The sequence below is a fragment of the Ambystoma mexicanum genome, chromosome 9, assembly GCF_040938575.1.
Source record: "Ambystoma mexicanum isolate Mex_15411 chromosome 9, UKY_AmexF1_1, whole genome shotgun sequence".
Taxonomy (NCBI): domain Eukaryota; kingdom Metazoa; phylum Chordata; class Amphibia; order Caudata; family Ambystomatidae; genus Ambystoma; species Ambystoma mexicanum.
Window position 1 is genome coordinate 815,443,523 of NC_090931.1, and position 12,679 is coordinate 815,456,201.

The 12,679-nt window shown below is 49.6% G+C and overlaps 1 protein-coding gene across 1 annotated transcript in view; it reads right to left on the reverse strand.

Moving 5' to 3' along the window:
• The window catches only part of PLCL1 (phospholipase C like 1 (inactive)), a 1,260,670-nt gene extending 1,249,896 nt beyond the window's left edge, over nucleotides 1-10,774 (reverse strand). The window contains exon 1 of the mRNA XM_069615809.1: nucleotides 9,702-10,774. Coding sequence (XP_069471910.1) covers nucleotides 9,702-9,869 — 168 coding nt within the window. The 5' untranslated portion in view covers nucleotides 9,870-10,774. The remainder of the gene's footprint in view (nucleotides 1-9,701) is intronic.
• Nucleotides 10,775-12,679: the final 1,905 nt, after the last annotated feature.

The window sequence follows — 12,679 nt, forward strand, 5'->3', positions numbered from 1 at the left end:
CGTTTTTCTCATAAACTCTGTAAGGTGAAGTAAAGCGCATGCTGTGCGCCACACGATCTGATGACTGAATCATGGGGAGCCAGATGGTCACAGCTTTGGAGCGAGTCCAAGACTGAGTTTCGTTCAGTGCACTTGGAGTGGTAGGACAAAGAATATCAGATGATCGCCCTTCCGTCCCACTGAGCCGGAAGGAATTTGTAATGATTTGCAGTCATTTAAGAGGATCTATGACATCTCATTACACGCTAACTCACCTCACTACCAACTCAATGCTAGGCAACTTATGAAATTAGATTTTTTAGACCATTTCACTTCATGTCCTCTTATTTTCCAACCTTCTGTATTGAAAGGCAGAGGAGCCCATTGTTCCCTCCCCTTCATCCCGACTGACCTCTCCCCTCCCCTGTAGCTTCTTTTGCTTATTTACACTTTTGTAAAAAAAAAAAAATGTATCTGGTTTACACTGTCTTTCTTAACATAGCAAATACATATCTCTTACAGACATCCTTGCTTACACATGCATTCTACCTGGTGTTATTTCACCCTAATGTTTGTTACCCAAGTTTGTCCCGTTTTGTTCACCCATTCTCCCCCAACTTATCTTTAAAGCAAAACAACATAGCATAACATTATTCTTTCCCCCTTTTCCTTTTACATTTTGATGAGTTTTCCACTGAATCTTAAGGGTGCAGTTTTGTGCCCTTATTCACAGAGTGTTTTCCAATGGGATTCTGCCATTATATAAAACACTCCCATGAATGTCCCTTGGTGAGTTGGCCTGGCAATGAGGTTCGGGTTCTTGGCGGATAGCTTTAATGAAGCTGTCATGATCATTCTAACACTTAGTCTACTACCAACCTCCCAGTGTCCCCAATTTACCACGGATTTGCAAAATCCATTCTGATTTAACACCAAACTGTACAGCAACAATAAGCAAATACTTTATTTAAACAAAAAATCTCTTGCTTGAACAAACTATGTACATTTTAGGAAGTGCTCTGCAAAATGTAGACTCCTTTGCAGTGTTGAATTGGACGGGTTGGGTGTGATAGTGGGCTTCCTTGGTACAAAAGGACTGCAGTAGGGGTCAAAGTGTACAAGACAAAGTAGTGCAACTATTTACTCTGCTGTCCCCCTTACTGACCACCAAATGCCTCTCCCCTCAATGCAAACCCGGGTCATTCTTTTCCTCCACTCCACCCCATCACTATGAAAGAAAATGCATCTTAAACTACCGCCATTCCTGTCAGTCATTGTCCCCCACAGCACACATAGGGTTGAGTGCCTTGCTCCTCTAAATCACTGGGTGCAGTGGGGCTTCGGACTCCTCTCCTGCTGGGCTCAGGCTTGGTGAAATGTTAGCATGCATCTCACAAAATTAGCAATTGCTGCTCACTTCAAAGTGGAAAGGCCGACCACTGGAGCCTTGATTGCCTTGAGGCAGGGTGCAAAGACAGCCCAGCTGGCTGGGTGAATGCTGATGAGATGTTATATGTTTAGACCTGTCTGGAAATCCTACGTCTTTTTTCCAATTCCTCCAGCAAAGTGTGCTGTTTGGACCTGAGCTTTGGGTGTGGGAAAATCAAAAGTTGGCATCCATAGCTCCAAGCGCATGTTTGACTAAAGAAATGGTCTCAAAGCAAGCAGAAATCATTTGATAAAAGCTTTATTTCGAAAATCATTACATGACAGCAACTGAAGAAGTTCCTGCAACGTCCCCGCTTGAAAAGAGACTACGAAACGCAGTCTGTGGGGAGGTGAAGTTAGGCCCTTAAACTAATCATCTTCACATGCAAATAACAGGAAACTCCGGCCGGGCTCCTCGTGCAGAATTGATCCTAATCTCTGGCACATGCACAACACTGGCCCGACCGCATTTTCTGTGACAGCTACGGAACGTCGCAGAGCCCAAGAATAAACATGCAAAGGGACGTGTCTGCCCTCGTTCCCACACAAATGGCAAGCGTCTGGGGAACCAGAACCTCTCAGCCTGCTCGCACAGAGTATTTTTTGTTATTACAAAGCATCAAGAAAGCAACCTCAATTCATCCCAGTGTAACAGCTGCAAAACGTGTCAAACGTCAGCCAAAAATACACGGATCCAATTAATGGACTAAATACATACATGCCAACATTGTCATTCCAAGTCCTGGTTGTAACTTTTCATTCTGAATAAAATTGAATAAAATCAAAAAACGAAATCCTGACCTTTGTGGACGGCAATTCTTCATTCACCTGAGCAGAAAAAAGGGAAAGAGGAAACCTATGTATACAAATCAGCACACGCGCCAAACGAGTAGAAACTAAAAAGCAACTTCTCATGACACATACAACAGGCACCACGAGCACGGGCATCTTTTAAGTTTCTACCGACTGGCTGCTAGTGCACCTTAATACCTGAGACTGAAGGCGCGGCAACCCACGGTCCCTGGTGCTCCTAACGCCTTGCATGGTGTACCTGTTTGGGAAGTTTGCTAACCACAAACCCACATTGTACTTTGCATAGAGCTTTGAGGTTAGCACAGTGCAGGAGCCTAGTGGACTTGGCATGTTCTAAACACCCAGCATTTCAGGTATAGTGCACGGTGCGCAAACCTATACCCTTCCAACAAGTCTTGCATTGTGCAAAGCAAGGCTATTTTGCACAGTGTCCAAGTGTGCTGCATCAATTGTAAGTTTTCGGCCCAGCCCCGTTCGGGGGAGTTGCAGGGCTGCTATTTGTGGGGCCAGATGGCGACGTCATTCAGGGAGCAGTGGCCATAGTGTGTTGCGCCAGCAGCCACTGCCGGCTTCACTTAAATAGTCTCGGGTTCGATTCTGAGGGTGGTACAAACAAAACGGAGGAAAGGGCACATACACCCAGACCGGAAAGTTTATTTCTGAAGGGCAAGGAAAGGCCCCTTTACGAAGAAGTGGCGCCCTTTTTAGTGTCATACCGGCGATAGTCTGGAAGGCCATGGGTCAGGGGCTTAACAGCATGGAAGGAGCGGTGGCATCAGGCAACTAGGCCCCAGCGGTGAAGGGAGGTTCAGGGTTCTGAATAAGTCAGAGGGAGGGAGGGGCACCAGTTCAGCTTGCACCAGAAAGTATAGGGGGGCCGCCACAACTGAAGAGGGGAAAGGAGGGAAAGCAAGGGTAACTTATTGCAGAAATGATAGCAGGGCACTCATTAAAAGAGGATGCATATGCGATGCCTGACATTACACAGGGCAGCATGCTGTCGCCTGGGAAATCTAATGCCAGTGTGTGTTATTTGTCACTGGGACACAAAGAGAAGGATTTAGAGGAAGGAATTCATTGGACTGGGCTGGGACTGGAAACAAGAGGTCTGAGAAAGTACCCGAGCTGCCAAAAAAGAGGAAGACAAGACATCTGGGGCAAGTGTTAAGGCGGAGCAGAATAGAGGCAACGTGCAGGTGGCTGTTACGTTAGGATGTGAACATCAAGGAGAACCCCCCAAGCAAGTGAATGCAAAAAAGTACCATTTACGATGCCTTTATGACACATGGGCCTCATTACGAGTTTGGAGGTAGCCATGCCCTTAATAAGGGAATGGCTACCCCCAAACCTGGGTCCGGGTTCCCTGAATGGGGAAATACCGGGCCATTCCGACCTTGGAGGGCCCAGTATTTCCCCCATTCAGGGAACCCGGACCCGGTCCATCCCCATTCCCATTTGAGCCCCCATAGGGCTCAATGGGAATGGGGAGCATGCTAACAACGAGCCCGTTAATGACGGGCCCGTTGTTAGCATGCTGGGCCGCTCACGGAACCCGCTAAGGACGTCTGGTAAAAACCTTTACCAGCGCCGTTAACCCCTTACCCGCCCTCGTCGTAATGAGGCCCATGTTCTCTAAACCTCCCATAATATCTCCACCAGGTCATACGCATACCATATGACCTGGTGGAGATTTTATGGGGCGTTTAGAGAAAATAATGGAATTCATACCCAGATTTTGCTACGACTAAGAGGACTTGTCTGCTTGGGTCCAGCAATTCAACAAAGGGGAGGTTATGTTATGGAATTTTGTACAGCACGTGGGTACCCCAAGGCATCATGGCGCTAGAGAGGAGAGGAGGCCATAGAGGCACAAGAGAGAGCCGCACGTAGGAAAAGCTGAATCAAAACAGAAAAGTCTTTAAGGCTTTCCGGAAGATCAGATGATTAGATAGAAGTTTCACCAATAGTGGGAGGGCGTTCCACAACGGTGCTGCTGCAATTAAGAACCCCCGGCCACTCACCTGGGAAAGCCGAAAGGAAGGCACACAGAGCAAGCCAGAAGCTGCCAACCGCAGAGAGCAGTTAGGGACACATCGTATGAACGTAGTGCACAGGTGCTCAGCTCCTTGGTCGCGGAGAGCACGATGAACAATACACCATGTTTTAAATTGAATGCGCTGGGCACTGGGAGCCAATGTAGGGAGCGCAATACGGGGGTAATATGGGCCCCGTAGGGGGACCCTGTTGCCACCCTGGCCGCCATATTCTGTAGACGTTGCATACAGCCTACCAGCCCCTTAGGCTGGGCAAGGTAAAGGGAGTTGCAATAATCTAATTTGCTCAGAATCATGGCGGCTACGACTGGGGGACGTAGGGTGACAGGGTTCAGATGTAATACCTTTCTCAGAATTTTAAAATGAAAATGGCCAGACTGGCAGACCGCTGATACCTGAGCGGTCATGGAGAGATTGTCCAACATAATGACTCCAAGATTTTTTACTTTAGTTGAGGGCACTGGGACTGGGCCTAGAGAGAGGGGCCAGAAGGAGGAGATCCAAAGTGAAGGGTCAGGAGAGGATCCCACCACCAAAACCTCTGCTTTATCCCCATTCAATTTCAACAAGTTGTGGCCCATCCACTCCCCCACGGCCATCAGGCACTTATGTAGGCACGCCGAGACCACAGCCTGATCTAGGTCGAGGCGAATCAGAAGCTGGGTGTCGTCTGCGTACGAATAGCACCTGACGCCGAAGGAGCAGATGAGACACACAGACAGAAAGATATAGATGTTTAACAGAATGGGGGAAGAGCAGACCCTTGAGGAACACCACAGCTGAGGTGCCCTTAGCTTCTTTTACAGCAGAGGGCCCATTCCATAGATATTATATGATATGGCATTTATAACGTGCCTATACAAAAGTGTAGGAGGGGACAGGTCCTTTTGGAACCAGCGCAAGGTTGTAGGGGGAGGGGGAGCAATGGCGAGCACTGTCCGGACAGATTTTTGGGAGCTATGAGGCAGGGAGCTGCTGGTGGACAAAAGTGCACCTTGGCGTATGCATGTAGTACATGTGAAGGTATACACTCAGCTAGCTCCAGCCTCTCCCCGAGCAGGCATAAGGGTCACAGCCAAGGCATCGCTGTGTCCCTCCTTAGACTAGGATAGTTGGCAAGGCTCCGGGGGGACTATCCCTTCCTGTGAGAGAAAGATGTAACTGGAGGGTTTCATGTTTGGCTTCAGAATTCCCTACAAAGGTCTGCCGGCTGCCAGAGAGCATTATCCAATGCCTGGATGATTTCTTATTCATTGAGATGAATGGGTCTGATAATCGCTCCCCCCTGTGAGACGGCTTTGGGCCTCATCACAACTTGCCGGTATCCTGGCAGTAAATGCTGTAAATCCCCATTTTTCCAGAGTCCGTAGGACTCTATGGGGAATTTTCAGCACAATTAGTTGATAATTGCGCCAAAAATGAGTGGAAAGTCCTCAGATTTACCTCCAGCTTAGAGCTGGAGGTAAATGTTCAGACTTTCCGCCCAACTCTTGGTTGGGAGGATCTTTAAAGCAGCTATAGTAGCATTACCACTGGTTTATTACCACTCCACCCAACTTGTGATGAGGCCCTTTGTTTCCTTAACCAGCGAGTTGGGTGTCTCTCTGGCACATGAAAAAATGTAGAGGCCTTTAGTAGACTGATGTTTTTGGGGATCGAGCTGGACTCGGCGAAAGGGATATGTAGGGCTCCTGCGGAGAAAGTCCACGATTTCATCCGAGAGTCGCAGGCAATGCTGAGGAAGGATAAGGGGACCCTGGAGGTGGTGTGATCCGTAGAGGGGAAAACGTAACTTTGCTAAATAGGCGGTTCCACTGGTCGAAGTATTTTTAGGCGGAATAGTCCGAGCGTCAGCAGGGATTAAGCGGAAACCCCATTTAATTCATTTTAGCGGGGGGCAGGCAGTGAAAGAAGTCCTCTGAATATGGCTGGATTTCCATTGGCATTTCAATGGCACTGTCCTTTGGGTGGAACCATGAGCTATTAAGCAGTGTACCAGCTACTTTTACTCCCTAAATACAGGCAACTATTCATAACAAAAATCCATTGGGAGTAAAAATACTCCCAACAGAGATAGGAAAAAACAGGAACACGACACCCCCCCCCCCTACTTACACTCACCCAGCTCAGCGAATATGTTTAGAATAGTGATACCTGCCGGGCACTGTTGTAGAAAAGAGACATACTATTATTACTGGTTGATCCAAAGAGGAACTTTACAGCAAAAATGTATATTTTGTTGCTTGTTGCAAAGAAGCAGCTGAAATATATCTGGAGTTAAAATACACGTTTGCTCAACTAACAAGTAACCCCATTAGAAATTACATTTGTACTCCTAAAATGTATTTTACTCAAAACTTCCCAAATTAGGAAGTAGAATACTTGCACTACAAAATTGTATCTGGGGCCCTGGTGCCCAAGCTTTACTGAAATGGGGCAATGTTGGCAGAGAGGGAGTCAAAAGACCAACCGGGCGATGAAAACATTTAAAAAGAGTGCAAAACGTGTCCAGGATATTTGAAGTCTGATGGGCGTGAACTGGTGGAGCACTGGGCGAGCACCCTTTTGAAGCGTGAGTAAAGGAGGTGTGCATGTATGGTGTTGAGGGAGGAAGGGGATTGAGGTGCCACCGTGGGGAGTGTACCCTCTCATGGAGCACTGCAGGAGCACATGGTGATCCAGTAATGAAAAGGGTGGCTTCTGCTGCGCAGATAAAGAAGTAGTGGGGAAGTAGCCCGCGGACCTTTGAGGACCAGCACCATAGGGGGTGTCTGTCAGCCATCTGCTAGGGGGGGTCACTAGTAGCATGGGGTTACCAGAGGGCTCCAGGGATATTCTATCAAAGCATGCAGCCTGTTCCTAACTGCTCTCATCTTTGTAGGGGGGGGGTAGGGGAGAGGGAGGAGTGAAGAAGGGGTGATACGTGGAAAGGAAGGCCGGGGTACATGCTCAACCTAACACAGCCATGCATTTATAGACTGGAAATGAAAAGTGCTTTGCCAAAAAGCAATTGCTTCCCAGAGCTACATGTGTGCTCAATAAATGCACTAGTAATAATAATAATCATAATTAAGTACACAGCAGCCTATTGGCGGCTTGAACAGGCTCCTTGCTGGCTGCTTTACGAAGTCAGGATGCAGTAGTTAATCTTTTATTATACTGAAGACTGGCCTCTCAGCGCTGGACCGGGATTCAAACCTGTGCTGCTCTGCATTGTCTTGCTACCAAGACAAACGCGTTGCCCCTGAGCTCTCCTCTCGGCCCAAGTAATTATTGCATTATTCAAGCTGATGATGGGGAAGGAACAGTAAATGGAGACAGAAGAAGGCAAAGCCTAAACGCATCTTCAATAATTATATATGCAACCCAGTGGAGTCACTGGTGATCATTTGGGAGGGTGTATGGTAACACCTTTAGACTCTGGGACTCCATCCTGGGAGAGGTGGTGATTTTATTGGCGATCTTTAAGACAGCTACTGTTTGAATGTCCTGAATGTCAGGATTTAGGAAGTTTCTATGGTGGGGCATAGTATGTTGAAGAAGTAAAAGTGAAAAACAGCACAGTGAGGATGTGGCAGTTAGGTTGAAGAGAGCATGGGAGCGCAAAGTAACATCCAGTGAACGTAGGCAGGTACATTCTGCCAAATTCCCCAACAAGGCACACACAGCCCAGACTAGACAAACGTAACACCTCTGGTGGCGCCTGTACCCCCGAAGCCACACCATTGCTAGGCTGAAAACGTGCCTATGCCGAGAGAAACAGACAAGGAAACAGCCCTTACCTCTGCTGGAACACCATCCTGGTGGCAATCAGGACCACTGCAATGCTCCTGAAGTTCAGTAAAGAACTGAAAACCCTGCTTTTCAGGGAATTCCTATGTGTGACTTTGGTAACACTCAGCCGGATCAACCAGCACTCCAGACTCATTGCAAAAGGCCCTCCTGTTCCTTGAACACTTGTACGGAACCCCGTTGCTCTCGTAATAGGATCACGCTACATAAAACACACAAAAAAAATACTGGTGTGGGGGATAACCAATTGATGTATTTAAACACAAGAAGAACACATTTGAATAGGTCGAAATTTTGCACGGATGGCCACCCCATGTGAGGTGATGAGCAGAGGTGGACGAGGATCATCAGAGACTGTAGAGGGCACGGGTAGATAAGTTTAATACCTTGTTTAGAGTAGCAGAGGAACAGAGGGGGAGTCCCATTGAGCGACTGGAGCAGTATTTCACCCTCCTCTGGACCACACTGATGACAAGTGTTTGGGTGGAGTTGGGGACATTGTGGGGACATTTTACATATGTTCAAGAGGCTAGGGATTGGAGAGGGGATATGGAATGTGGCAAAGGACCCCGGGTCCAAAAGATCACTTCAGTTTTTGAGGACCCAATCATCCGGAAATGCAGCAGCATCCGGAGTTGGATAGATGGCTGATAAGCGGGTAGTACAGTAAAAGGGGGGTTCTGGGTGAAGGAGAAGATCCGAGCATCAACGACAAATTGTTGGTAAGAGGAGGATGTGATTTATTTTGCAGCGGGACCAGGTGTTGTGTGTGAATGGGAGCACGGTCAGGTCCTTGTGCAAGAGGAGAAATCCGACATGTAGAGGGCGTCTGGAAGAGGGAGGAATAGTCAACTGTGTCAAATGTGGCAGAAAGATGAAGGAGATGGAGGATAGGCGGCAGCAGGCGGTAAGAGTTAGAGACATAGATAAGTGCTGCCTCGGTAAAGTTCCGCTACAGCATCCGGGTAAATCCCGCGCACACATCTACAGCGCGCTGAATGGGCACGCGGCTTGTATTTTATTATTGTCTGTTCGCGATTGCCTCATTACAATCGAATAAACGGATACTTGACTTGGATGGGCTTGGCGATCGCATTCAGATTCATTCAATTCCAACGTGCACGTTATTCTCAGCAGGAGTGCACCGCTGAAGTAGGATTGCACAGATACTTTTCAGAAGGACGGCTATGATTCAATCTGACTAGAGTGGCACTCCACAGCACAGCTGCTAGGCTTTCAATAGACATAAAAACAATTCGAATAAGCTTTAACTTCGACAGAATGGGCACTTTGCTGTAACAGCTGCTATACTATTAAAAGGACAGTACTAGCACTTCACAGTTAGACAACAATTATTTTATATTACAGTTTTAAAAAAACACCCCCATTTGGGCTGCCAGTCATTAGGACAGTTATGGTACTTTTTAGTTAGACCTGCTAGGTATACCTTTAATAGGGCTGTATTACAATGTATATCAAGGCTGCTATAGTCTAAACATGATAGTATTGGCACTTCTTAGAATGAGGCTGTTCTTGTGAGACAGGTAGCACCTGCTCTTATGCTTCTCCATTTCAATAACTGTGCAGTGGTCCACGTATGCAGTGGCTGTATTGCCCCCCCTGACGCCCCATTACCTTTATGATGCTGCTCCTGCGTGGAGTGGCCCGGGCTGCCTCAAGTAGGCTGGCCTCCTGTTCCGCAGGAAGAGCCACGCCGCTCCTACGGTCCCGGCGTCGGCCCCCCAGGGGCGGCTCCTCCACGAATAGTTCGCATCCAGCGGCCTCTGCTGCGCCCTCGGCCATCTCAGCAGGATGTTATCCGAGCAGCAGGCACCTGGAGAGATGTGTGGTGAGGTGTAGGAGGCGGACCAAAAATGGGTCCAGGTGAGGTGGTAGGGGTCCACGGGGAAAGCCGGGTACAGGGCTAGCTCAAAGAGAGGACTGGGTGTCGCAAGGCATGATAGGAGGGAAAGTTGGTCCAATAGAGGGGTGAGTGAGTGGGTGGGGAACAGAGAACCAAAAATGTCGAAGTGGGATTTGGTGTTGTGCGGCGAGAGGATGCGATGGCGTAGAACAGAGAGGGAGATTAGAAAGGGGAACACGTTGGAAACTAGTCAAAGACAGGCCACTCAGAAGGAAGACCCCTGATTGGGGATAAACCACGGAATGCTAGATCCAAGAAGGGACAAAAAGGGAGGAGCACAGGGAGGTGTGTCCCATCCTAGGAATGGAAGTCAGAAAAGGAGATCTTAGAGCCCACGAGAACGAAACCCAAGGCTTATGGATCCACAAGGAGAGATGTAAGGGGAGGTGAAGGGCAGCGGGGGAAACGGTAACCCTCCCCCAGGCAGCTCAAGTTCATGTCAGGAAAACATCCCTCAACATCAGACACTTCCCAGAAACCAACGAAGAAATGGGGAGCCGGCGGCAGAGTCCCGCAGCCCCCGCGCTGCTCTGTAACCAAGGTGCTCAGCCGAGCGCTACAAGGAAGCTGCCTCTGCGCGGCCAGAGAGCGGGGCTCTGTGGCAGGGACCAGTGCGCGCGAGCGTCTGGGGAGCGGGGCGCGTCTTCCGGCGAGATGCGCAAGCCTTCCGCGAGCAGCGTGAGCTTCCACGCAGGGCGAATGGGAGGCTGAGGCCAGCGCGAGCCCGGCTGCACGGCTGCGGATCCAGCAGCAGCAGCAGCGGCGGCGGCGGCGGCGGCAGCTCTCGCTCCCTGCACAGGCTTCCAGCTCCAGGGAGCAAACAGCGCCAAGGGCTTCCCAGCGGCAAGCCGCGCCCTCTCCCGGACGCTGCGCCCGCTGATTGGCCGTGGCCGCCTTCTGATTGGGTGACGGTCCTCCCAAGTCCGAGTGCCCCGCCCCTTTATTGACAGGGATTCTGCGGTGGCACCGGAGCTGGGTCCTGAATTGTCATCGGCATCAATGAAGGTGCCTAGGTGCCCGCGGAAGAAGTGCCGTGTGTTCTGCAGCTGTAGATTGTCTGTGAAGCTTGAACATGCTTCCTTCAAAAAAGTTGACCACATATGAGGTTAACATGTAAGCCATACAAATATGTTTAAATGGTATTGGAACATTTTCGGAGAAATCTGATTCTGATATAATCGCTACACCCACACTATGTGTACTGTCATAGCATGTAAGCACAATGTTCACTTGTCTTAGGTGAAAAGAGCCGTGTTTTTTTTAAAGCACACAACTTACGTAAAATTGAAAGGCTCACATCTTTGTTAAGCAAACAAATAGTTTATTTTTGCAAGCTTTCAGATCGCCCCAGTTCCCTTCTTGCGGTTCTTTAATAAGGAAGAAATGATGACTAGAGCATTACAAGTTGAGAATAGCTGGTGTACAGCTAGATATGAGGCAGGGGAGGTCGGTGAGTGATGGAAAGTGTGCAGGGAGTGGTGTGTTGTTGCACCTGACTGGGAGTGTCACGTGCTGAGACGGGGAGCCCGATCCATGTGATACGAGGAGCAAAACTGGCCTTAAGGGGGGGGTGAGCCAGGTGACCGCCTGGGGCACCACTCCCCCAGGGCGCCATTAGCCCCCGCCACACTTGCTCGGGGGAGTATTTCAAGGGCTCCCCCGAGCTGGCGTAGTGGGAGAAGGCACGGCAGACGGGCTGTTGCTATTAAATGCCCGCAGCGGCGGGCGCATTCAATGACAATAGGGTCCCCTGAGCTGGCATAGTGGCAGAAGGCATGGCAGGCACCGCATTCAACAACAACAGAGCGCTGATGCACCCTATTGATATCATTACGTTCTCGCCGGAACGAGGAGTTTGCACTTCCTGACCCCGCCCTCGGCTGACCAGGGGCACACAGGGGAAGGGGGGGGCGCCAATTCACCCAGGGCGCTGCTGCCCCTAAGGCGGCCCTGACGAGCAGGAAGGTGAGAAGAAAAGGTGAATAATGCAGCACGCGTGCCTGAAACGGGGCAGCACATAGTGAGATACTAATCTGTGTGGGTGTCTGTTTTTAAGCTCCAGCAGTGTAGCCTAACCACGTGGTATCAACTGTGGACCAGGGCATAGGGAACATCACAATAGCGATGAGGCTGTGAACGGACCACCGCGTGAGCCGGTCCTGCCTACCAGGCAACCCATCGTTCGCAGCACCTGCCGCAGAAACGAGCATACCTGCACAGCTGAGGGAGCCGTAGAAGGGGAAACCGGTTTGCAGTCAGGAGGTAAGAGGAGTCCCTCCCTCCCAGCCCCCACCGTGAGCAGCGCGATCGTAGAAGGAGAGACTGGCTGGCAGTCAAGGGGAATGAGGAGTCCCTCCTTTCCGGCCCCCACTGTGAGCAGCACACACATGGCCCCCTAATAGGAACATGGACAGCAAGACAATAGTCCCAGTGACCCAGGCAATTGGGAAGACAGTCAAGACACTCTCCACAGCACTGGTATAAGTTGGAAGACTGATTAATGCAGCAACCCTGCATTAGCCCTCACAATAGCAAACATGGAGGATATCAGGGAGCACTGCCGAAGGACACACACCCAGAAGCACGAGAAGGGCCATGACTGACCAAGAAGGGCCAATGCCGAAGCCAGACACCACGTGTGGAGCATTTATGCACCCTTTCAATCGATATGTAGCAAGAGCAGCTCTGA